Consider the following 25,929-nt stretch of genomic DNA (forward strand, 5'->3'; position numbering starts at 1 on the left):
CGTTGATTGGCTGCGGCCCGGAGGGGGCGTGGTGTAAATTGGGCGGGGCGGGGGGCTCACGGGGGAGGGGCGGGGAGAAGTGATGGGGAGGGGGTGCGTGTGGGGGGGAGTTGTGGGGGAGGGGCTGGAGCGGGGGGCTGAGGAGGAGGGGCGGGGAGAAGTGATGGGGAGGGGGTGCGTGTGGGGGGGAGTTGTGGGGGAGGGGCTGGAGCGGGGGGGCTGAGGAGGAGGGGCGGGGAGAAGTGATGGGGAGGGGGTGCGTGTGGGGGGGAGTTGTGGGGAGGGGCTGGAGCGGGGGGCTGAGGAGGAGGGGCGGGGAGAAGTGATGGGGAGGGGGTGCGTGTGGGGGGGAGTTGTGGGGAGGGGCTGGAGCGGGGGGCTGAGGAGGAGGGGCGGGGAGAAGTGATGGGGAGGGGGTGCGTGTGGGGGGGAGTTGTGGGGAGGGGCTGGAGCGGGGGGCTGAGGAGGAGGGGCGGGGAGAAGTGATGGGGAGGGGGTGCATGTGGGGGGAGTTGTGGGGAGGGGCTGGAGCGGGGGGGCTGAGGAGGAGGGGCGGGGAGAAGTGATGGGGAGGGGGTGCGTGTGGGGGGGAGTTGTGGGGGAGGGGCTGGAGCGGGGGGCTGAGGAGGAGGGGCGGGGAGAAGTGATGGGGAGGGGGTGCGTGTGGGGGGGAGTTGTGGGGGAGGGGCTGGAGCGGGGGGCTGAGGAGGAGGGGCGGGGAGAAGTGATGGGGAGGGGGTGCGTGTGGGGGGGAGTTGTGGGGAGGGGCTGGAGCGGGGGGCTGAGGAGGAGGGGCGGGGAGAAGTGATGGGGAGGGGGTGCATGTGGGGGGAGTTGTGGGGAGGGGCTGGAGCGGGGGGGCTGAGGAGGAGGGGCGGGGAGAAGTGATGGGGAGGTCTGGGGTGGGGGGCTGGAGGGTGCATGGAGGGCTGCGCGGGTTGGGAGGGGACAGTGGGGGCGGGAGACAAGGGAAGGAGGGGTGCTGTGAGGGGACAGACTTGAAGGCAGCTGGGACAAAGTTAGGGTGGATGAGGAGGAGTCACCGGGTTTGGGGCAGTTGCAGGGGGGTTGGGCATGGAGGGGGAGGTTGGGTGGGAAACTGGGGAGAGGGCTGGGACAGGGCAGTTCGGGTGGGGGTTGGAGGTAGGAGCAGATTTTTAGATCATTTTATTTCCCTATCCCACCCCAGCTGCATTTGGATTTAAACAGAAACAGCCGGTGAAGATAAGCTTTGTCTGGAAAACATTGGTTTCTGAATTTGGGACCTAATCCTGCAAAAGGCCCAGCGCTTTCACTTCCAATAACAGCAATGAAAATGGACATGCTCAGCACCTTGCCCACACACAGGAAATGTCATTCTATCGGTGGAGTGCCCACACACAGGCCCCTGCTGGGATGAGTGGAGATTATTTCACAGGCGCAGCTCTGGAAATGCCACCATTTTGGAACCAGAATGGGCTTTACATTTGGAACAATCCAAGTTGGGAGAGAAGCTTGGTGCTTTCTGTCTTGTAGGACTGTTCTTCCTGCAGCAGCCAGCTGGAGGCAAATAGGAGATGCTGCTTGGGATCCCAGTTGGATTGTGATGGTGCCAGAGCCTGGTCATAAAAACCAGGCTTCTGTTATGGGACCAAGCCCATCTCTGATGCAAATTCACTGATTTTGGCCCATGATTGAGTAATCTTTGGACTAACATTTCAATTCAAATTTTGAAACAAATGAGTCCATTGCAGAAGGTCACTGAACTTTAGGGGGTTAAAACTCGGATGTTATCTGATGGGTGTGGGAAATGTTTACATATGTTGTTTTCTGGTAACACTCACAATTTGGGTAGGCACTGACCACAGTCATAGGGAGCCACAAGAACCGACTGTTCACATGCATTTTGCATACACTTATGCTTGTAAGTTTAACTAAATCAATTTAGAACAAGTTTGGTTAAATTGGCTCAACTACTTTGCTTGAAATTCTTATTCCAGATGCCATAGACCAAGTCTACTTCAATTAACTCCTTACCAATTTAAGCTAAATCATTTCATTGTACCCTAAAACAAAGTGAGTCCTGTTTAGACATGTGCTACAGTTTTCTAAAGCACCTACGTGACATAAGTGCCTACGTTTAATTGAAAATCAATGCTGCTTAGGCTCCTAAATCACTTATGCATTACCCAAGGCCTGAGAAAAACAGAAATCTCCGTCTCTTTGATCTCAAAGGAGGTTAGTATCACTGTCCCTATTATACAGAGGGGAAAATGGAGGCACAGGGCTGTGAAGTGACTTGCCCAGGGTAACCCAGCAGCCAAGTGGTAGAGCTCAAGGCTCCATGCCAGGCAGGTGGAATATTAATACGAGTGGGAGAGGAATATTAATACAGTACATACACATTTATATATATACACACCTGTATTCTTTTATATAAAGATTATAATAGAATATAAAGTTATTTTTAAGTATTAGGGAATTATTATGGCTAATATCAACCAAAGAAGAGCACAGACGAGGCAGGTTAGTTACGTGGGGTGGATACGTGAAGGGCATTCCTGTCTTCAGGTGACATGCTAGCCAATGATTTTTTGTGGTGGCTATACTAGCAATGAGCTGCCGTGTTTACATCTCCTTCAAGTTCTTTGTAATATGATCATGATCAGTGTTCCCTGTGAGCTGAGCACTTGGGCGGCCATCCAGGAGAGATTCAAATGCCAGCTGGCTGACTTGCAGAGTACCCACAGCCAGCAGCATGTGTTTCTACTAGTGGTGCACATTAGCACATGTCTCGGTGCACAGAACATTTATTCCACACATGGATAGAAAAAATTAGAGGGAATGTGGAGGTTGTAGAGGGAACATTTGCCATCCAATGGGATTAGTTTCGGTTTAACTGCATGTGTTTCTAAGGCTGTCCATAGCCAACAGGTCCCCTGAATCCTCTGTGGCATCCAGCTGCAACCATAGGCCCAATTGTGTTTCCGCTCCAGGGCTGTATTGAGAAGGAGACAGCACTGCTGGGGGTAGACAAGCCAGCTCTGCATTCGACACCAATCCCACTGTTTTCTGAAGGCCAGTAAGATGGCTTTGCTCTGCAATGGCTTTGCTCAGGCTAGTTTCTTCTGAGGCTGTGCCCAGGGTTGCTACTAACAATAAAGGTTCAGCCACAAATATGTGGTTATGGAGCTTTATTAGCATTTAGCTCTTATGGAAGGACTTCATACCCGGCGTCCCAGCAATTTGTGCCTTATTCATTTTCACTCATGCGTTTGAGCTTGGGAAGCAAAGCGCTCTCGAGTGTTTCTGGAGTGACGGTTGTGGCCCTTGAGCTGAGAGCAAGGACACTTCAGCAGCCCTTTCTCCGGTGGCACGGCCTCTCTGTCTAGTTCTGTTTGAATACGTCCATCAGATTACACACGTTGTTCAGTCATTATCAAGCGAACCCAGCCATGTCTTGCTTCCAAGCCCATTTCTAGAAGAACCGTTGCTTTCTCTCGTGCCTGGCCACAGTAGATCTATGGGATTGTCACTGTGAAAGCAGAGGTGTTTGGAGCGGGACACAGCTGGGAGACCTAGTCCAGTCCCTGAATTTAGCTCTTTTTGTGATTTACCCATGAATGGACTTATTGATTTTGCTTGTCGTTCAGCAGGATTTGATGAATGGTTCATGGGGACATATTTCAGTCTGCAAACTGCTCTTTGCCATTCTATTTGCTTTGGTTGGAATCTGCCTGGTGGAACTGGTTGTCACACAGCATTGCTTCCACTCGTTGACAGATTGACCCCGAAAGCTGGCTGTGCAGGCATGCAGGGTGCACATTCCCTTGTGAATACACATTCGCCTTTTGACATTTTCCCTTTCCAGGAATATTCTTGCAAATTAAATTTCGCTGGCACAAATGTTTGACTAGAAGGGGGCGGAGGCACCCCGGGAGTAAATTCACAAGTTGTATTGCAATTAAACCTCCTCTGCAGCATTCACCCAGTCGTACCCAGGAGGTGGGTGCTGTGAGATGCAGATATACCTCCTGACACCACAATGGCAGGCAGTTTTCACCTTGTATTTAAGTCTGCAAAGCCAGTCGCTCGTTTGGCGCTCTCAGAACCTCCCTGCTTGCACTGGGTAGCAAGGACTTTCCACCCGACAGCTCCCTTCCCCAGCATGCCACGACTGCCATCACAGTCAGCATATGCAGAAACTTCCAGCCCCCAGCAACCTTCTGGGATGGACCATGAGCACACAACACAGGACAGCATGCTGAACTACATTGCAAACCATTTAATGTGCATGCAAAGACAGACCCAAGTCAGTGCAGGGCAGCCCAAAACTTACAACCTCTTTTTTCTTATTCTTTGAGGGATGCTGAGTTCCTGCACACGGACACTTGCTTCTGCATGCAGGGCAGCACCGGAGATCCTGTACGGGTTGTAGCCCTCAAAGATCTGCTTGCGGACCTTGGGTTGGGCGAGCTCCGAGAGCCTTGCCGACATGACGGCATTCCTGGCGCCCGTGGACACAGGCCACCGGATTGGTTTGTCCGGGAGGCAGGACGGGTGTTCCGTTTTCGGCCCTATGAGAACAGAGCAGAAGGGAAAGAAAAGGAATATGCTTCATGTTTTAATCTGAGGGAAATGTCTTGAGGTTTCTGCATTCCACGGGCTGTCGCTAGCCCCTTCCCTCTGAGGATCTCAAGGCATTTCACAAGCCTTTATTTGTTAAGCTCCACAGTGCCCCAGGGAGACAAGTGTGTTACCCCTAGTTTGTGGATGAGGGAAGGGTCCAAGGTCAGACACCATGGCTGAGCTTCATGCTAGAACCTGGATTGTCCAACGCTCCTGGTTCTGTGCTTTAACCACTAGACAATGCTCCTCATCACAGGACTAATCCTTAGCACCGGTATGGTGCATTAGCGCTACAGACACTGATCCATCCTGAACTCTAGAGGTGGCATTTTCGAACCACCTGCTGCCGAGAGCTGTGGAGTGGAGAAGAGCTCTTTACCACCTGCTGAGAGAAAGCGAGGGCTCTGATTTGAATTCTGGGTTCGATCCCTGCCAGCTTATCGCCCAGTGACACAGGCAGCCCTTCCTCCATCTCTGCAGAGCCCAAGAAAGGCCAGAGAAGCTGTGCAGCCTTGGGGAGACACAATGCCCTTTATTTGGAAAGCTGGTTTCCCAAAACCCAGATGTTTCTCTACAAGAGATTTCTGTTGCTGCACAGCCCTGGGACGTAGCAGGGCCGATCTTGAGGCAAAAGGTCTGTAAGTGTCCAAAAGGAGGGGAATGTGGGCTCTTACGGGCTAAGTGTTCAGTCCTGGTGAGTTGTGCGATGCTCCGTGGAGGTGTGGACGAGGCGTCCATCTTGGCTAAGAAGTCCCGTTTCTTTGGTTTAGCCAGATGAATGGTTCGTTCTCGGGTCACAGCAGTCCTCGCTCCTTTGCTCACCTGAAACCCAAATGCTTAGGATCAGGTCAGTTTTGAATTCCTCCAGCTGCCCTGGCTGGAGATCAATTGAAGAAATGAAGCATTTTTTAATGGCTCTGAACTTCCCCCATGGCACATAGCGTGGTCATTTGGAATTGGATGTCTTCAGTGTGGGAAGATCTCAGATCAATGTGCTGCAGCAGTGCGGGTGCCCATCACTAGCACTACAGGAAAGTATCACCAAGCAGCATAAGGCCTATGACACACCCATGTGCAGTTCTGACTCTGTCTAGCAGAAAGCAGTGCTGCACACTCACACACACACACAAGCATCGTAGAGCAGTCTGGAGGTGCTACGCTGAGCCAATGCCCTACTATGTGGGAGTGGGTAAGTAACTCACCCAAATGGGAACCTGGATAAAGAGAAACATAAAAACAAAAAAACCAGATGTTGCTTTAGCACCGACTTTTCCTGAGTAAAGAAAACAAATGGACAATTACCATGAGCTGCACACGTCCACAGTTCTAGTCACGCTGGGCAAACAGCAGCAGACGTCACGTGAATGCAGCCGTTAGCCATGTATGTGACGTGAAACTTTGCTACACGTGGATATGACGACATGCCAGCTGCTGCAAGCCCCTTTCCTTCCCACAAAATACGCCACCCTTTCAAAGCTGGGGGGAGTCAGCTGCAAAGGGACTTGCTCAGGTTTTCAAATGTGAAACAGAGATTGTTTTCTTGGGGTTTGTCTGCAAAGCACTCTGCGTCCTGGGGGCCCTGTAGAAACAGTGACTTGTCTGCTATGCTCAGTGTGGCTGTTAACAGCTAATGTGCTCTTTGTTATTTGGCTCTATGGCCTAATTCTCTTCCGACAGGATATGAAGGGCCTGATTCTTCACTGGCTTGCACCTGCCAGTGCAGAGTGGGTGTGAAACGCTGCACCTAGCACAGCAGAACCTGGTCCAAGGCTGGGCTTTCTGGCTGCTATACAAATAATACCACACCAGAAAGGGGAGGTGATGTGGTCTTGAGGCTAACCTCTTGGGACTGAGAATCTGAAAATCTGGGTGCTTACCCTGGTTTTGCTGCACACTCGCTGTGTGACTTGGACAAATCCCATCATCACTCTGTACCTCAGTTTCCCCTCCCACCCTATTGTCTGTGAGCTTTTTGGAGCAGGGACTTTCACCATGTGTCTGTACAGCACCTAGTATAATCTCGGTTGGGGCCTCTAGGTGCTACTGTAAGTAATTACAAGCCTCAGAGGGGTCGCTGTATTAGTCTGTATCTGCAAAAACAACGAGGAGTCTTGTGGCACCTTAGAGATTTATTAGGTCATGAGCTTTCATGGGTAAAACCCACTTTGTCCGATGAGTTGGAGTGGAAGTTATGGAGGGAGGGGTATATCCACACCTGGACATTCAGACATAGATTTAAAAGTAGCCATCCTTCTACAAATAGCTGCCATTCATTTGCAAATTCAACATGATCAAATGAGGACTGAATAAGGACTTAGAATGGTTCTGTCACTACAAAGGCCATTTCCCCTCTCTTGGTATTCACACCTCCCCAGCAGCTGTTGGGCGTGAGCCACATCCACCCTGATTAAATTGGCCTCATTGACATTGGGCCTACACTTGCTACGTGACACCCTTCTTCTGTTATACCAGTACTTTATATATATATATCCCCCTGCTGCTGTAATTTCGGAAGTGGGTTTTACCCACAAAAGCTTATGCCCTATAAATGTTCATCTCTAAGGTGCCACAGGACTCCTTGTTGTTTTTGTCAGTAGTTAGTTTCACACCCACTTGGCACAGGTACAAATGAATGCACCAGGCAGGCAGCAGAAGTGAATCAAGGCCAAAATCATCAGTGGAAGAGGAGTTCCACCTGTGGCCCGCCCTGCCGCAGGAAAATGGAGACTGCAGAGTCTGATGGTTGAAACTGTAATGGCAAACGCAGGCAAACGAGTAAAAAGCCAGCACGCACCTGGGCACGCCTATGCGCACACACACAGATCAACATCCCTGTTGTCAATGAGGATGCTGTCAAATATGAAGAACCTTGCGGTCAGAGGGGTGTCTGATTCACTGTGGCGAATACATACTGTGGTGTAGACAGGGCGGTCGATTTTCCAGGCACTGTTGACCAGTTTTGGACGTGCCAGCTCCTTCACCCTGGGGGAAGCCACAGTATGCTTGGAGGGGGCACTCACTGGCCATATTGGAATGGACCTGTGTTCAGCGAGGGAAGGAAGGGGGTGATTTAGTTAGGAATGCAGCCACCTCTGGAGTCGAGTGAGGTCACAATTTAACAGCACACAGCAACCCTAGACAGCTCCCTATGGCTGGACGGGAAGAAGGATGCTGTCTGTGACTGAAGCAACAGGAGGAATCTAAGTCCGTATCAGGCAAGAACTCTGAGGATCTAACACCCCGGCTGCATCTAGACTGGCAAGTTTTTCCGCAAAAGCAGCTGCTTTTGCAGAAAAACTTGTCAGCTGTCTACACTGGCCGCTTGAATTGCCTCAAGAACACTGACGTCCTACTGTCTGAAATCAGCTTCTTGCGGAAATACTACGCTGCTCCCGTTCGGGCAAAAGTCCTTTTGCGCAAACGGGCCAGTGTAGACAGCTCAGATTTGTTTTGCGCAAAAAAGCCCCGATTGCGAAAATGGCGATCGGGGCTTTTTTGCGCAAAACCGTGTCTAGATGGGCACAGCAAAAAGTGCTTTTGTGGAAAAGCATCCGTGCCAATCTAGACGCTCTTTCCCGCAAATGCTTTTAACAGAAAACTTTTCCATTAAAAGCATTTGCGGAAAATCATGCCAGTCTAGACGCAGCCCCCATGTCTTGTGAACCCTGCTCCCCCAGGAGCGTTAGTGTGCCAAGCCGCAGTCCATTCCTCGTGTGCAGTACCTCCAGCAGCACAATCCGCAGCCCATGACTGCTTCTTCCAGACTACGGGCCTCTTTCCTGACTTCACACTCCCTCCCCACCATGCTGGAGGTCAGCGCCGCCACTCAGAAACCTGGGGAATCAGCATTTCTGGCAACATGGAGGCGTTTGCTCAAGCTCATCCATACCACTGCCAAACTGGCCAATCCTGCTTCACTTGCACCGTCTGACTGGCTCACAAGTCAAATGTGATCTGTGATCCATGCTTCCTGAGGGGATGTCGACTTGACAAAATTGTCACCTGGAGGGTACGTCTACACTGCACTGCGATTTCAGGGTACCAGATGTATCCCGAAAAGCTACCCCATGTCTTTTCAACACGTCCGCCATTGCGAAATAGTTCAGCACCCCGTAAACCTCGTCGCACGAGGGATGAGGGATGTCTCGAAGTAGTGTGTTATTTCAAAACTTGGTGCTGTGTAGAGGTGCCAAATTTCGAAATAGCCTATTTTGAAAAAGAATCGAAAGAAGATCTGCAATTTGCGTGTCTCACTTCGAGCTAAGGGTGCAGTGCAGATGCATCCTAAGTGATTTTGATGAAGAGCCATCCCAGTAGTTAAATTGCTTTGGCAAGGGTTAGGGTTAGGGTTAGCAATTGTTCTCCCCCCACTCCGTCAGTGGCCCTGTCTGATGTCCCCTCTGCTGCATGATTGCTGACCTCAGATCACGGGGCATTCTCACTACTTCCGCAGTGGATGGCTAAGCCTTCTTAAGTAGGGAATAACAAATAATTCATTAGGACGTTCCTGCAGCTGAATGTTAACAGTTTTCCAATTGGATCTCTGTGTAACACAGAATTCTTTCTAGTCAATTTCTCCCCCACCTGTTTTCTTCAAATCCTCGGTAGATCATTTTGGATCGAGAAAGTTCTTCCTGTCTTGGCGTTAAGACTGGGGAGGAAGAAAAGTAAACTGAGACCCACAGAGCTTTTTCTGAAGAACTCACATTGCGTTAGCTGTGTAACAGCCCATAAAAACCTGAATAGATGTTTTGCTGCGAGGCATTCTCTGCCTGGTCCGGCAGGAATTGGGGAGCAAAAGGGAGGAGGTTATTCATGACTCAGCTTTTACTTGCCTGCTTGCCAGCGGGACAGGACGGCATTCCCGACTGGATTCTGGAAGGTGCAGCGCTTGAGTGGGGGGGACATTGGGCAAAAGGAAGTTTGCTCCGCCCTAGCACTTGTCCATTGGGTTGATTCTGACCACATAAGAACATAAGAACGGCCAGACTGGGTCAAACCAACAGGCCAGTGTCCTGTCTGCCGACCGTGGCCAATGCCAGATGCCCCAGAGGGAGGGAATTCAACAGGGAATCCTCACGCGATCCCTCCCCTGTCACCCACCTCCAGACGAACAGAGGCCAGGGACATACCCCTGGAGCAGCAATGGGCAGCCTGGCCTCATGAGTAAGTCGCATGAGCAGCCTCCTTCATCTCAGGGGGCCACAAGATTGTCATAACCAGGGCGGTCTCCCGGGATAGGGCGGTTCTGCAAGGGGTGCCTGCTGAAGGGGCCCCCCTCCCCCGCTGTCCTAGACTCACCATTGAACTGCGTTTAGGGCATGTGGAATTGTTGTTTAATTTCCCATCAGGCAGCAAAACACTCGACTTACCAGGGACGGTGAACCTGTGAGCCTTGGGTGGCGGTTTGTCTGTCCAGTACACTGAGACCCTGCAAGGACCATCCAACACAGCCAGGTTACTGGCGGCCCATTCGGCCCAGCTCAGGCATGCACAGGGGAGGGGGAGCAGGGGCACTTGCTAATCGTCAGGGCACAGCACTAGGCCAGCCCCAGGACCGCGGGGGGGGGGGGGGGGGGGGCGGGGGGCGGAAGAACAAGCTTCCACCGGGCCTGGGGTGGGAAGGAAGCGTGAGCTCCTGCTGCGGGGGTAACGGAATGTGCCCCCCCTTGGGGTAAAAGTTCAATTCCTGTGCCCAGTCTCAGGCCAAGCTTCATCTACACCCCAATCTTGCTCCTGGGGGTGTCGCTGGTGATGGTCAAATGGGGACCCGCCTGACCTGCAGGCTACACACTCAGGCCAGGAGCCGGAGCAGCCCCAGCCACACCCCTCTTGCTAGGAGTTGGCTTGACCAGAGCCATGGGGGTGTTTGTCCCACCCAGCCAGCTGCATGGACACAGCCCCTTTGACAATCCTTCCTAGGACTTACCTGGGCACTTTGCCTCCCTGTGTCTCCAAGCACTAGAGGTGGGTGAGCACAATTATCTCTGCTTTGCAGCGGGGAAACTGAGGGTCTGTTGTTAGCTCCGATACAGCCCCTAGCAGCCCTCATGCCCATATCGCTACCTGGGCAGAGTCCAGATTTGCCTTCCCTTGGGCTGGTAACACCCCGTTAGAGCTAGCAGCACTCGGGCGCTGGTACGTCCTCCAGAGCCGTCCCACAATTCTATTGTGTGTCCAGCAGGACAGATAGTTTCCCACAATTCACTGGGATTCACCGAGCGGCTCCTTTAGGGCAGCACAGAGAACCATGGGCTGTCCCGCCAAGGGCCTAGCAGCCCCCATGGGGAGCCCAGCACCCGTAACAGGCAGAGGAAGGGAGTTACAGATGGAGAAGCCAGGGCGAGCACCCAGGGTGCCGCAGTCCCAGCAGACAGCACTGCCAATCCACCCCTTGCCGGATGGCAGCGGCAGCCTGAGAGACAGCCCCCCTGCAGCGGCCAGAGGCGCCGTAAGTCAGGCTCGGAAGGCTGGGCTTCTAGTTACGGGGCTCAGGAACTGTGGGTTCCTCTCTGTCACGGACTCTTTGGGTCACCGGCTCTGCGCATCGGGGCTGCGTTTGCTCCCCCACCCCACGGCTGAGAGCGGCTCTTTCTTCGCAGCTTTGGGCTCTTGGCACCCACATCAGGCCACACCCAGAAAAACCACCTAGCGGGCTGCTAAACTCTGGCCTTGAGAGGCTGGCAAGCTGGGAATCTTAGGAGTCCAAAGGAGTCTGGATGCCAGCTGTGTCGAGCCCCAGGGCAGCCACCTCACTGCCCTGTGCTACAGTCGCCCCTCCCAAAATGAGCGGCTATGGACATGCCCAGCACTATTACTTCATGCAAAGAGTAACAGACACGGAGGGCAAGCTGGCAATGGAAACAAGATGCAACACGAAACCGAGAGTCGCCTAAAATCACATTTTGACCTCCCCCGCACCGGACTGAAACCAGAGTCAGTCCACTCAGCCAAAGGGGTGACCCCAGACTGACACCGGCGTACAGGAAAGCAGACTGATGCCGAGGTTTGTGTCTGGGGAAAGCGGTGAGAAAGGAAGGCGCCGGACTGAAACCACCCGTCACGTCAGGAACCCGGCAGAACTGCGCTCACTTGTTGCAGATGATCTGTTGATTGACTTTTGGCCGGGCGAGATAACTGATGCGTCTCTCCCTGGAGCTGTCCCATGCTTGAGCATGAGTTACCATAGCAATCAGCTGCTTGGGAAACGCGCCTGAGCTCAGGCCCCTTCCAGATGATGTGAGCTGCTTCCGGACGCCCGCTTCGTGTTACTGCATATCTGAGGGGAGGATGAAGAAGCTTTTGCGTCCAAGAGAACCACTTGGTGACTAACACGCCAGAGGGGTTTGCAGGGAGACCCAGGACAAAAGGCGCTGTGCTGCTACCCTCAGTCGCCTTATGCAGCCCCGTAGGGAACATGCTGGTCAATCAGAGGGTGACAGAATCAATACTAGGAAATGTCTTTTCCTCGTCTGTGTGTACAGCCCCTAGCACAATACAGCTTTGACCCATGACAGGACTCGCTAGAAATCCAACCCGCGTCAGCTGTGGACTAAATACGATAATCTGGATTACCTAGATCAGATCATGATTATATTTATTACACTGTGTAACGGGATTCATGGTCGTCTCCTTTGCCCTCCAGCATAACAGAAAACATTCTCAAAACGATTCCTAGGGCAGAGCTGTTAAACACCCACCTGTTTATTTATTATTAGTAATAATAAAATAATAATAATAATAATAATAAACAACCTGCCTATTTTGGGGTGCATGTGTTTGTGCAGCAGCTAGCACAACAGGGCCCCAATATCTTGTGGCGATCCCTACGGGCCTGCACGACAAGGAGGATGATGAGGATGGTCGGGGGGTCTGTTACTGAGCGCGGCTTTCACTGAAATCAACAGTGATTGTTCGTGTTTAAAGTCCACAGATTGGGACCCGTTATTTGTTAATCTTCGCAGCGGACGCCGTAATTACCTAGCCCTTGTCCCAAGGCCGAACATTTTCCTATCAGACTAATACAGATTAAAAGGGCTAAATTACACAAGATTAAAACCACAATTATGGGCTTTGTTGGTAACACACGTTGTCAATTTCAGGCCTCTGGAGCTGAGACAGGGAGTCTTTCACCTGCAAACGACCAGAGGGGAAGCCTTGAAATGCTGCCCTAAAATCAGTCCCAGACCCAGGGAGGCTGCGCGCTACGGTAACCAGCAGGGAACTCGGAGAGCAGAGATGAGAACCTGCCCCACTTGGATAATGGCTAAATTCCCACTGACCTCAATGGGGCCTGGGTTTCACCCCACGTGGCTTCCCCCCTTCCCTCACGGTTGAGTGGGGTTCCTTTCCCACACATCTGCTCCCCCAATCTCTGGGAAGCCAGAGAGGTACAAGTCCCACAAACTCTCCCACACCCCTTGCTCTGACTTCTCCCCTGGCCCTGCCTGGCCACTCTCCCTTCCACTGGACTCATGGGCTGCTCCCCCCCGTACCTGGCCTGCTCTCCTCATGGCCTTCCTCCTCTATGGAACACAGCGATGCAGACAGGCGGTTGCCATGGCAAGGGGGGTTGCACCTTCCGTAGCCAGGGGAACCCCAGGCTGAGTGCCTAGTGGTCTGGGGATTAGAATTTGAGACTGGCTCTGCCACTGTCCTCCTAGAAAACCTTGGGCAAGTCACTTAGGTGCCTTGTGTTTTCTCTCCCACCCTTTGGAGATCTGTGGGATGGGTGCTGTCCCTTCCTGTGTCCAGCCAGCACCCAGCACAGCAGGCCCCCCTTAGGAAAAGGCCACCTCTGCCTGGCAAGCCCGTGGGCTAAGCAACACTGCTCTTCCTGAAGAGGAATCCCCAGGGAAATCAGCAACGTAGGGTTAGCCCATGGAGAAGGGGCTGGTGAGCCCGGCACCTCAGCACCGTGTTCAGTTCCCGGATCCGGCCAGCCCCTGGGAGCAGCTCAGGGAGCTGTTCCTTCCCCTGGTGCTGAAGTCCCACCCTGTGTGCGAAGGAGGCGGGGAAACTTGGAACCCCTCTGGAGGCTGCAGGACCCTGTGCTGCTGCCTCGTGATCCAGCAGCTGGTCTCTGTGTTCAGGCCTCCCCCGGCCCCTTGTCCTATGTGAATAAATGCCCCCGCTGGGGTGAGATGCGCAAACTGTGGGTCAGGACCTGTGGGGTCAGGAGGGCTGATCCAGACTCCCTGGGGCTCAGGCCTTTAGCCCCCGGTGGCGAGGCTCAGGGGGCCATGGAGTATGTTTGGTGTCGGAAGGGGTCACGCTGCAGTGAAGCGTGAGAGCCTCCGGCCTACACTAGAATGGCTGCAGCTCCGCTGTGGTGGGGACCCTCGCCACCACCCCAGACGTTTGTGTCTCTGCAGTTAGCTGGAAGGACAGACAAGTTCTCTGCGTTCAGCCTCCCTACACCTCTGTGGGGGTGAACTTTTCACACCCCGGGCAGCTGTCCTGGGTGTACCCACGTTTTAGGGGTAGACCGAGCCTGGTGCGTGTGGGGGAATGAGATTGAGGCGGGATCTGTCTCTCCACAGCTGGGCCACATCCCCAACAGCCAGGGCCAATCAAGGATGAAGGGGGCATCCTACGGACACTGGCTCTCCCCAGCAGTCACCGGAGGTGAGGGGCAGACCCACTGGGCTGTGTTTGGATAGCCCCTTGCTCAGTTGGGCCTTGCTCCATGACACACAACAATAAAAGTCACAAATCTCTGTCCAGGCTTTGAACATCACTGGACACTGTTCTGTAAATCCAGCATTATCCATCCATTAGAAACCACCCAACTTCCAGGGGGCTCTCAGCTGCCCCGCCTCGCCGTGTGCAGCCTGCAGAACAGAGTGCTGGGCAGGTTCTCAGGAGATCACAGAATCATAGAATAATAGGACTGGAAGGGACCTCGAGAGGTCATCGAGTCCAGCCCCCCGCCCTCAAGGCAGGACCAAGCTCCACCTACACCATCCCTGACAGATGTCTATCTAACCTGTTCTTAAATATCTCCAGAGAGGGAGATTCCACCACCTCCCTTGGCAATTTATTCCAATATTTGACCACCCTGACAGTTAGGTATTTTTTCCTAATGTCCAATCTAAACCTCCCCTGCTGCACTTTAAGCCCATTACTCCTTGTCCTGTCCTCAGAAACCAAGAGGAACAAATTTTCTCCTTCCTCCTTGTGACACCTTTTAGATATTTGAAAACCGCTATCATGTCCCCCCTTAATCTACTTTTTTCCAAACTAAACAAGCCCAGTTCATGAAGCCTGGCTTCATAGGTCATGTTCTCTAGACCTTTAATCATTCTTGTCGCTCTTCTCTGTACCCTTTCCAATTTCTCCACATCTTTCTTGAAATGTGGCGCCCAGAACTGGACACAGTACTCCAGCTGAGGCCTAACTAGTGCAGAGTAGAGCGGCAGAATGACTTCACGAGTTTTGCTTACAACACACCTGTTGATACAACCTAGAATCATATTTGCTTTTTTTGCAACAGCATCACACTGTTGACTCATATTCAGCTTGTGGTCCACTATGACCCCTAGATCCCTTTCCGCCATGCTCCTTCCTAGACAGTCGCTTCCCATCTTGTATGTATGGAACTGATTGTTCCTTCCTAAGTGGAGCACTTTGCATTTCTCTTTATTAAACCTCATCCTGTTTACCTCTGACCATTTCTCTAACTTGCTAAAGTCATTTTGAATTATGTCCCTATCCTCCAAAGAAGTCGCAACCCCACCCAGTTCGGTATCATCTGCAAACTTAATAAGCGTACTCTCTATCCCAATATCTACATCATTGATGAAGATATTGAACAGTACGGGTCCCAAAACAGACCCTTGAGGAACTCCACTTGTTATCCCTTTCCAGCAGGATTTAGAACCGTTAACAACAACTCTCTGACTACGGTTATCCAGCCAATTATGCACCCACCTTATCGTGGCCCTATCTAAGTTATATTTGCCTAGTTTATCAATAAGAATATCATGCAAGACCGTATCAAATGCGTTACTAAAGTCTAGGTATATGACATCCACCGCTTCTCCCTTATCCACAAGGCTCGTTATCCTATCAAAGAAAGCTATCAGATTAGTTTGGCATGACTTGTTCTTCACAAACCCATGCTGGCTATTCCCTATCACTTTATTACCTTCCAAGTGTTTGCATATGATTTCCTTAATTACCTGCTCCATTATCTTCCCTTGGACAGACGTTAAACTGACCTAGTTTCCTGGGTTGTTCTTATTCCCCTTTTTATAGATGGGCACAATATTTGCCCTTTTCCAGTCTTCTGGAATCTCCCCTGTCTGCCATGATTTTTCAAAGATCATAGCTAAAGGCTCAGATACCTCCTCTATCAGCTCCTTGAGTATCCTGGGATGCATTTCATCAGGACCTGGTGACTTGCTGACATCTAACTTTCCTGTGGGTTGTGATCTTGGCTGTCCCTTGTGTGCACATCAAATGGCTTCTTTTCCAGCAGGCAAGTGAAGCCCCGGCTCTCTGGGAGGATAAGGAAGCAAACCCCCAATTAGCTAAAATGACGAGGAGTCCTGGGGCACCACAAAGACTAACTCACTTATCAGGGCAGCAGCTTGTGTGGGTAAAACCAGCGTCGTCAGATGCAGCGAGCTGGCCCTTTGGTGTAGCGCGATGTTCCGGGCACGGACCCTGGGCGAGTCCCCAGGCGTTATGCTCTCCTCAAGCAGCAATTCAGAGCAGAATCCGTTTCCTTCCGCTCCTGACCTGAACTCCCCTGAGCACTGGGGGCCGAAAGCTGGGGATGCGCCATGTGAGCCTGCACCGCGCTTGGAGCCTGCTGTGCCTCTCCTCTCACTTGTCAGCGGGGGAGAGAGGTAGCTGGCACGTGCCCGGGTGGGCCGGCAGCAGCCCATAGGCACGGTGGCAGCCCCACACCACAGGGCCACGCCTCGGGGCCAGAGAACGCGCTGCACTTCTCACGCTGGCCACTCGTTTTCAAACCCCAGAAGCGAGGCCCGAGGCTTGAAACGAGCCAGCCAGGGAGAGTGGGGGAAGGGCCCTTCGCTCTTGATTGGCTGCCCCTGCCGCTCCCATGATGGGCTCTCACTCAACTCTGCCAATGCACCTCCAGCTCGACCGCCAGGCCCTGGATGCCCCGCGAAGCTGCCCAAGCCAGCAAGATCCTGTGGTGCTTGTGCCTTGGCATGGCTCTGGCCTGAAGCCAGGCCCCCAACCGCCCTGCCCTTTCAAGCCTGGGTCCATGCCAAGCATCACCTTAAGCCTCCATGCAGGAAAGGCCATTTTAACCCCACCGATCCCCTTCTGTCATGGCATGAGACGCTCCATTGCATGACGACCTAGCAAAGTCCTTCCCTGACTTCTCCCCAAACTTCACCAACACTCCTCCCCCCACGGCCGCCTCTGAATGACTCACTGGAGCCGAGGGCTAATCAGGAAATTGATTTAATATTCAGAGGTTGATCTGTAATAAGCAAAGGACACTCTCCCCTCCCTCCACCCTCTTTCCCCACACACAGCGCAGGCCAGGTAATTAAAAGCAGGCTGGGATTCATTCCCGCCGGGGTGACTGATGCATATGCTAATGAGCAGAGAGGAACGCCTAGTAATTTTCTCCCAGACTTTGAGTCTCTGTGTCCATCCCCCACATCCACCTCTCTCTTTGCCTAATCCCCATAAAGGCAGGCAGGGCTGAGGCGTGGTTTTAATTTGCAAGGCAAAGAGAGCTCCCATTATTTCTTTATATTAATCACCCTGGCTGGCCTGACGGTGCCTTTAATCAAAGGGGAGAGGTGCTCTTTGATGTGGATTGGAGTCTTCCCCTCACTCCGATGGGGGCTGGAATAAAGCAGAAGCAGAGACTGAAGAACCACTTGTCGCTTTGCCCCTTTGCTTAGTCCTGCACCCCCCTGGTAACTTCTAGGCTACGTCTACACTGCAGGCTTCGTGCACAAGAACAGCCGTTCTTGCACAAAAACTCGCAGAGTGTCCACACTGCACACACGCTCTTGCGCAAGTAAATTTGCAGTAAGGCATTGGAACAGAGGGCTTCTTGCGCAAGGCTGTGTCTACATTGGCGTGATCATGCGCCAAAGCAGCCGCTTTCGCGCAAAAACAAGCCGCCTGTCTACACTGGCCACAAGTTCTTGTGCCAGAACACTGACGTTCTAATGTGTGAAATCGGGGCTTCTTGCGCAAGGACTATGATGCTCCCGCTCAGGAATAAGCCCTTTTGCGCAACTGTTCTCGCGCAAGAGGCCAGTGTAGACAGGCAACATGAATTTCTTGCACATGAAAGCCTGATGGCTAAAATGACCCTCGGAGCTTTCTTGCACAAGAGAGCGTCTACACTGGCACGGATGCTCTTGCGCAAAGGCACATGCCAGTGTAGACGCTCTCTTGCGCAAATACTTTAACGCAAAAACTCTTGCATTAGGGAGTATTTGCGCAAGATCATGCCAGTGTAGACACAGCTCAGCTGTTCCCCAACCCGGTCTAGTACCTGCCACCAGGGCCAACTGCAGCCTTAATCTCAGCTCTCATTGCAGGGTCCAGCCACAGCCCTGCCAGGCCACACAGCACTGGTGACGAGACACCGTGCAAGGGAGAAGGGGGGACCCAGGCCTGCCCCCTACTCTGGGTCCCGATCCAGGGACCCTCTGGCAGCAGCTTTGTCCTGCCCCCTCTACTCCCCTTCCCTGCCTCTTGCTCCCCGGGCCACTTCCCCTGCACCTAGTAGCAAGGCCACAGCCTGGCAGGGATCAGGCAGGAGCCTCCCTCGCTAGCCCCCTGAGCCCAGCTCTCCCAAAGGGTGTCTCTGGAACCAGCCCTGCACCCTCCCTGCTCAGAGCCAAACTGCCTCCTGGCTGGTGGGCAGCTCTTTTTATACTAGGCTGCCCCAGCAAGCTGCACTCTGATTGGCTCCTCAAAAGCCTCTCCTTGATTGGCCAGGGCTCAGCAAAGGCTCCCTCCAGCCTGCATTAACCCCTTCCAGCCAGTGTGGGGCAGCTGCCCCTCCACAGGGATTCTCCCCCCCCCCAGCAGCATAAACCAGCAACTAGGGAGCCAGAGTCTCCGGGTCTGTCTGCCCCACAGCCACAGCGAAGAACCCCCCTGATGTCCTGCCTTTCCTCCTGCAAGAGACGCCTCGGCAGGGGCCGTGCTGGAGGGAGGGACGCAGGGAGAGAGGAGGATACGGCTGCAACCAAAGGGCCGAATCCGAGCACGGAGCTGGCCTGCTGCGAAGCCAAGAGGCTCAGGCCCGTGGCGAAGTGGGTCTCCTCGCGGGGCCAGGCAGATTCGGGAGTGCTCAGCACCCAGCACCCCCGCCATTGGGAGCTGGGAGGCGCCGGCCCCTGTCGGCATTTGGGGCCCGTTTTTACTACCCAGCCAGCCACGCGGTAAAGGAGCCACTGGGCTTGACTGAGGCTGGTTTTACGACGGATCTGGGGCCTGCAGCCACCTGCCTGCTGCCTGCGCATGGACGTGTCCCCTCTCGCTGGTGTTCATGTTCCCTCTATGTCTGTCCCATTGCCAGGCTAAGCCCAATCCCCCCAGCAGAGCCCTATGGCTCGTCCCCGGAGGAACTCCTGGGAGGGGCTGACACAGATGGGAGGGGCATGACCCCCTTTCTGGGCATGCCAGCCATTGAGGTAACTCAGCTGCCTGTAAGGCCCTGGAGCGTCCCCAGGAATGCCAGGGAAGTGGGAAGTGCTGGCAGGAAGCTAGGAGAGCCAGTGGGCTGCTGGCTGTGTGACCAGAGCAGAGCTGAGCCAGGAACCCAGGCATGGAGAACTCAGTGAGGTCCCTGCTGGGGAAGGACTAGCGCCTGGGCCCACAGAGACGGGAGTAGAGCAGGGAATGGTGAGTCAGACACGATGGGATTATTTTCCCGTTTGTTGGGCTGGTCTGTGCAGCGCCCAATGCTCCCCCTCACACTGTAACGCGTAAACCGAATTCCCAGGGAGCAATTCTCTGTCTTACCCGTTCTGGTTTTCAGTTGCTCTGTAACACCCAGCAACCAAGTCGTGTTTTACCAAGTGGGGTTTGTTTTGTGCGTAAATCAGCTCTTAAGACCGTGGCCTCACTCCTGTGTCCTGGAAGGCAGGCGGCTGTGTGTGCGCGTGTCTAAAACTGCAACATCAGCAGGTACAAGAATGGCGGGGGGGGGTCGAGTTCTGGGTTAAAGCGCTTGGGAGGAACCCAGAGGAGGAAACTCCCGAGGGCGTCTTCCTGGGGCCGCAAGGGGTGTTTGCCTTGGAGAGGTGGCAGCGGCACCAAGGCCAGGGAATCTGTAACCTGGGGGAATTTTAAACAGATGCCTTTAGTGGGCCCCCTCCCTGTGCACTCGAAGAGCCAGAGTGGGGAGCAGCCTGGATGGGGCGGGAGGCAACGAGTGCAGTGGGGAATGAACACTGAACCTGAGGAGGTGGAGGGCATGTGGACTGGGCAGTGGCTTACAGGCAAGGTTGCGGTCTTCCTCAGGAGCAGTGCCACAGGGCAACAAGAATGACTGGGGGGATCGGTGGCGCTCCGTTCACATCGGCGGTGGCAGCTGACGTCAGCTGAAGCACTGGCCGAGGCAGGCTACAAGAGGAGGCAAAGTGCCAAGCCAGGGGTCTTGTGGAGGAGCATGGTTCGTGCTGCCCCCTGGCAGGGCCGTGCTGAGCTGGCTGGGGGCCTGCCTGGCAACCTGCGGGCGCGGGACTGCATGGGGGCAGTGGCTAAGGGGCACGGTGGGGGAAGGCCCTGCCCAGCTTGGCCAAAGACAGGAGGGTTTGTCCATGGTCACCCTGGGCGTGTCCAGGATCTCTTCTCGGGGACGGAGCTCTGCCCTTCAGATGCCAGCGCAGCCAAGGACGGCGAAGGGAAGGGCGGGAGGTCCGTGCCACGTGAAGGGTAATTTTCCTAAGAGGGAGGCAGCTCCTGGCAGCTCCTTAATGAAGGGGCGGGCGGCCTGTCGGAATTAACCTGACGGATGGGGGCCGAGCGGGTATAAAGGGGGGCAGCCCCCATGGGCTGTCAGGGAGCCAGACTGTTCGGGGAAGGGAGAAGACGGGGGAAGGAGCCAGGAGGAGCCAGAGAAAGTGAAGGACAAGAGGGACGGGGGCCCAAGGCAGGAGAAGCAGAGGGGGGAAGAAAAGGGAGAGCAGGTGAGAGAGGGAAGGGAAGAGCGGAAGAGAGCAGGACGGGCTGGAGGCAGGAGGGGCGAGTGCAGGGAGCCGGCCCATGGAAGAGGGGCCGGCGCGAGCCCACCCCACTGGGGAGGAGGAGCGGCAGGAAGGACAGAGGGGCTGCGTGCCAGGCTGTGGCAAAGGTTCCCAGGGTAAGCGAGCCTGCTAACGACCCTGTGGGCGCTGAGGGGAGGGGCTGGGAAGGGGGCTCCCTCTGGGACAGAGCAGCGATTGCATTTGGCCCCAGACCCCCCCACCTTTGGGAAGCGGCAAGACCAGAGAGGGGCCGATCTGGTCCCCCCTGCACCCCACAGGGCCGGTACCCGCAGCGCCAGCTCGCCACGCTGCTGAGACAGGGAGAGGAAGCGGCTCCGTCCCTGAGACTCCTAGGGCATCACTGCGTCCGTCAGCACCAGGCACGTGCTGCGGGGACGCCTGCCCGCTAGGAACCGCGCTGAGGCCCAGCAAACTCACGGCTGGGAAAGGTTTCTGGTGACGGCCGAGCTGGGCTGGATTCAGCCAGCGGCTTCGTCTCCGGCCTGGCTCCCTGCCGACCCTTCCGGCCAGGTTCGGAGGGGCCGCTCCACACCTCCCTGCGCAGCCCCGTGCTGGTGAGGGGCTGGTGCTGAGCCCGGGAGCGCGGCAGACGCCGGCCGTGGGGCGGGGAGTTGCTGATGCCAATGCCGGGGCTCCGTCTCCCTCCGTGTCTGGGCAGCACCTGGCACAAGGGGGGTCCTGCTCGCTGCCAGACCGGTCGGCGCCCTGGATCTACTGGGCACGGCCGCTAAGCAGACTCTGCTGCCCCCTCTCCCCAGGCCCCGGGCCAGTGTGCGCTGGCTGCGGGGGGCAGATCAGAGGCCCCGTCCTCCTCCGCGTGGCGCCTGATACCGAGTGGCACGTGGGCTGCCTGCGGTGCAGCTGCTGCCGGCTCAGCCTGGCCCGCAGCCCCACCTGCTTCCTGCGCAACGGCAGCGTGTACTGCAGAGCCGACTATCTCCGGTAAGGGACCAGCGCCGGGCCCGCCGCTGGCTCGTTTGCCCCTCCGGAGCAGCCACTGGGGGGCGACAAAGAGCCCAAGCAGGCACAGGGGGGTCGTGGCTGGCTGGGCTGCCCCAGGGCTACGCCTCTGCCTTTCCACCTGGGGGGGCTCAGCGTGACCCAGGGCCTTCTCGGCCTCACCGCGGTGCCACGGGCCAGCGGCTCCCATGCTGCGGCCCCAGCACAGCCAGGTGGCCGCCTGTGGCACGTGCCGAGGGGCGGCTGTGTCGGTGAGGCCACTGGGAACCAGCAAACTCCTTCATGCCACGCTGCCCCTCGGCCTGAGGCCCCTTTCCTTCTGCTCCCTCGCCCCCCGCAGGCTCTTCTCCCGGAGATGCGCCTGCTGCCGGGAGGCCTTGCTGCCCTCCGACCTGGTGCTGCGGGCACGTGGGGCCGTGTACCACCAGGCCTGCTTCCGCTGCGCCCGGTGCCAGCGTCGGCTGCTGCCCGGCGAGCAGTTTGCTCTGCAGCCCGAGGGGATGTTCTGCCCCACACACCAGTGGCCTGGGCAGGGAGGGGCAGGGCCAGAGATGCCGGCGTCAGCAGGGACCAAGGTGCACCGCTCAGGTAAGTTCCGGGCCGGGGCTGGTACAGAAAGGCACTGCCTGGGTGGCACTAGAAGAGGCCGCGATAGAGACCCCATGCTGGGCTACCCAGCCCCAGCCTGTCTCCTCCCGGGGACCTCCAAGGCAAACGCAGGCTGCGTCCAGAATGCAGGCGTCTTTGGGAAGAAGAAAACTTCTGAAAAAACGTCTTGCGACAGCGTCCACACTGCCAAAGCACATCGCAAAAGCGGGCTGCTTGTTGGAGAGAGCGTCCAGACTGGATGGAGACTCTCGCACGTCCGCTGCGATTGCTATGGGCGGAGCGGCCACCAGGGCACCGGTGCTTTTTCCTCTTCCCTCTTCTTCCGAAAGAGCCCCCTCCCCGGCCACACGCGCCTTTTTCCGAAAGAGCCCCCCCTCCCAGGCCACACGCGCCTTTTTCCGAAAGAGCCCCTCCTCCCCGGCCACACGCGCCTTTTTCCGAAAGAGCCCCCCCTCCCCGGCCACACGCGCCTTTTTCCGAAAGAGCCCCCCCTCCCCCCGGCCACACGCGCCTTTTTCCGAAAGAGCCCCCCCCCTCTCCGGCCACACGCGCCTTTTTCCGAAAGAGCCCCCCCTCCCCGGCCACACGCGCCTTTTTCCGAAAGAGCCCCCCCTCCCCGGCCACACGCGCCTTTTTCCGAAAGAGCCCCCCCTCTCCGGCCACACGCACCTTTTTCCGAAAGAGCCCCCCCTCCCCGGCCACACGCGCCTTTTTCTGAAAGAGCCCCCCCTCCCCGGCCACACGCACCTTTTTCTGAAAGAGCTCTTTCGGGAAAAGGCTTCTTCCTCGTAGAAAGAGGTTTGCCCACGTCGGAAAAACCCAGCTGCTCTCTCGATTTCCCCCGAAAGAGCGCGATTGCAGCGTGGACGTAAGTGACGGTTTTCCACAAGAACCTCGGCAGTGTGGACGCAGAGCCAGGTCAGAGCAAGGCAGGGAGCTGACATGCGAGCACCTGTCTGCTCACACACAGGGCGGGGAGGGTCTCGGCGAGTCCTTGGTCTCAGGTCACTAGGAGCCTTCCTCTTGGGGTTGAGGGGCCGTGGGTCAGGCCCCCTCTCTGAGCTCAGGGACACCCGTCCGCTGGGAACGCTGAGACCCAACAAACTCCTTCCACGCAGGAGCCAGCCAGCAGCTTTCAGTCTCTGCCATTGCGATGGGGGGATGGTTCCCTACCCCCTCCCAGGCCCCCAGCCACCCGCTCTCTCATCCTGCTGGGGGCTGACCCCTGCCTCTCTCTGACCCAGAGATGGGCTCGAGCGGCCCCAGGGCCCACGGCGCCTCCAGCAAGCTGACCCGCGTCCGCACTGTCCTGAACGAGCAGCAGCTCCAGGCCCTGAGCTCCTGCTACGCAGCCAACCCACGCCCCGACGCCGGGCTGAAGGAGCAGCTGGTGGAGCTGACCGGCCTCAGCCCCCGCGTCATCCGCGTCTGGTTCCAGAACAAGCGCTGCAAGGACAAGAAGCGGAGCCTCGCGCACCAGCCAGGCCAGCTGCAGCCGCCAGCCCTGGTAAGGGGGGAGCGCAGCTCAGCCCTGGACCGTCCAAGCCAGGCCAGGACACCGAGGGGGCTGCAGAACCAGAGGCCCACAGGGTGGGTCTGTGGCCGGGAGCCGAGCTGGAAAATGCTCTTTGCAGACGCTGCAGCCCCCGGCTGCTCTCTCTGCTGCGGGAGCTCGGAGCCTGAGTGGCTTTGAGTGTGAAACCTGCACTAACTGCGCTGGTGAAACCCGCCCCACGGGAGGCGTCTCCCGTCGAGGTCCCTTTGGGGTCCCCGCCAGACGCAGCGGGGTCCAGGCTGCAAACCCCGTGAGAAGGTGGAAGGGGGGGTGTGACGGCGCGTTGGGGTCCCCCGTCTCCTGCACCCCGAAATGGCACAAGCCAGTAGAATTGAGGAAGTTTATTGCCTCTCCAGGATACAGCACAGCACAGATGTAGTCTGGTCACAGAGCTGGGCTAGGATGCCTCAGGCCCCCTTGAGTTGGGGGGAGACTGGGCCCCTAAACTCCAGCTCCTCTCCCTAGGCTGTCTCATCCATCCTCACAGACAGCCACCAACCAACCAACTAACTTCCAGCCCTGCCCCCCAGCCAGGGCAGCATTCCACCTCCCTTTGTTCCTCTCCATGGGGGGTGTCTGGCCACTGGTTCAACAAGTTTGGCATTAGCTTGGCCTAGTGAGGTTTTCCCTGCTGGGTCTTGCTCCAGACAGCAGGGGTCACCACAGCCCAGCAAGTACCCCCACTACGTCACAGGGGGCACCATGGGAGCAGAGGTTTGCAGTCCTCAGAGGCTGCTGTGTGGGCTCCAGCTCAGGAAGCGTCTCACCTGGGAGTTAAGCACAGAGGGGCGGGAGGGTTCGAAGGGAAACCGCCGCGCCCAGGCCTGTGCCCCAGGGGGTGACTCTCCACCCTTCCCCAGTGCTGCTCGCGCGCAGCTCGTCACACAGAGGGGAGCACCTGGGAAACTGAGGCACAGAGCGCTAGCCCCGCCCACGCAGGATTGGTGTTCATATTATCCCAGCTTGAACTGCCTTGCCCTCTGTGTGGGACCCCGGTGCCCGTCTGGAGGGGCGCAAGGGGGCCCGTCGGGGCCACGCACTGGGGCGCCTCTGTGGAGACGTGTCCGCCGGGCATGGGGCTGAGCGCGGCCAGCTCCCTCCACACACGGCAACTCAGCTGGCCTCCCTCTCTCTGGTCTCGCCGCAGAGCTTGCAGGGAGCAGTGGGGACCCGGATGGTGGCCGCCAGCCCGCAGCCCCAGGACGAGGCGTGTGCCTGGAGCCCAGTGGAGCTGCAGAGGGGCAGGCCCTCGCGGCAGCCGGTGAGCGGCACGGAGGAGGCAGGTTTCTCCCGGCCGCTGCGGCTGACGGAGCCGGAGCAGCTCAGCTGGGTGGGCTCCGCTCTCCGCTAGAGCCGAGCCGAAGCCCAGCGGAGTCAGCGAGGGGTCGGCTGTCAGGCGAACCCTCCGAGCCGCAGTCCTGCACTGAGTCCCTTTGGGGGCCTTCGTGGTCGGGAATTTCCCCGCGACAGACCCTGCCCCACCCCCAGCCCCGGCCCCCTTCCCAGGCGCGCTCCGGCCAGGGCAGGGGGTGTGCTCCCTGCCCAGCAAAGAGCAGCAGCTCCCAGGGCTGGGTCCCTTCTCCAGCATCTTCCCTTTCCCCGCCCAGGCCTTGGCCTTGTTTACCTCAGCGGCAGGATGGGCTCACCCGACCCCTCCTGCCCCACCTGTGGGGCTAACACCCCCCCCCTTAAAGGGCCAGCTCCCTGCCCCTCTGCTCTGCTCTCCACCGGAGCAAAGAGCCCTCCCGAGCTCTCGGGCCGCTCTACCTGCCTCTCAGGAAGGGAGCCTGGACGAGTCCCGCGCTCACACCTGGCGTGGGCCCCTCACAGCCAAGCGGGGCGGGGGTGTAATTTGCAGGGTCAGCCTGGATGCTCAGGGCCGAGGGGGCTGGCTGAGGGTGAGGTAAGGAGGGGAACGTCATGCCGGCCGGCCCAGTTAGCCTGTGACCGGAGAGCTCTGCCCTGGAG

At 56.4% G+C, this 25,929-nt stretch overlaps 2 protein-coding genes across 5 annotated transcripts; one reads left to right on the top strand and one right to left on the bottom strand.

Moving 5' to 3' along the window:
- Positions 1-4,244: 4,244 nt before the first annotated feature.
- Positions 4,245-13,175, bottom strand: SPMAP2 (sperm microtubule associated protein 2). Of its 4 annotated transcripts, none has more exons than XM_075902574.1 (8): positions 13,104-13,175; positions 11,701-11,887; positions 9,981-10,039; positions 9,444-9,566; positions 9,193-9,259; positions 7,521-7,647; positions 5,283-5,430; positions 4,245-4,556 (listed from the first exon to the last, which is right to left on the bottom strand). In XM_075902574.1, the coding sequence occupies exons 2-8, from the start codon at positions 11,793-11,795 to the stop codon at positions 4,315-4,317; spliced, it is 861 nt and encodes a 286-aa protein (XP_075758689.1). In that variant the 5' UTR covers positions 11,796-11,887; positions 13,104-13,175; the 3' UTR covers positions 4,245-4,314. The 4 variants fall into 4 exon arrangements, with proteins under 4 accessions (XP_075758689.1, XP_075758690.1, XP_075758688.1 ...); XM_075902575.1 differs by lacking the exon at positions 13,104-13,175 and adding an exon at positions 12,697-12,718; XM_075902573.1 differs by lacking the exon at positions 13,104-13,175 and adding an exon at positions 12,368-12,510.
- A 7,596-nt stretch (positions 13,176-20,771) lies between these two features.
- Positions 20,772-25,469, top strand: LOC142819068 (insulin gene enhancer protein ISL-2-like). The gene is made up of 5 exons (XM_075903406.1): positions 20,772-20,932; positions 21,596-21,779; positions 22,138-22,385; positions 23,651-23,913; positions 25,109-25,469. Exons 1-5 carry the CDS (start codon positions 20,836-20,838, stop codon positions 25,310-25,312), a joined length of 996 nt encoding a protein of 331 aa, XP_075759521.1. The 5' UTR covers positions 20,772-20,835; the 3' UTR covers positions 25,313-25,469.
- The last annotated feature ends 460 nt before the right edge of the window (positions 25,470-25,929 follow it).

The sequence above is a fragment of the Pelodiscus sinensis genome, chromosome 19 (assembly GCF_049634645.1).
Source record: "Pelodiscus sinensis isolate JC-2024 chromosome 19, ASM4963464v1, whole genome shotgun sequence".
Taxonomy (NCBI): Eukaryota; Metazoa; Chordata; order Testudines; family Trionychidae; genus Pelodiscus; species Pelodiscus sinensis.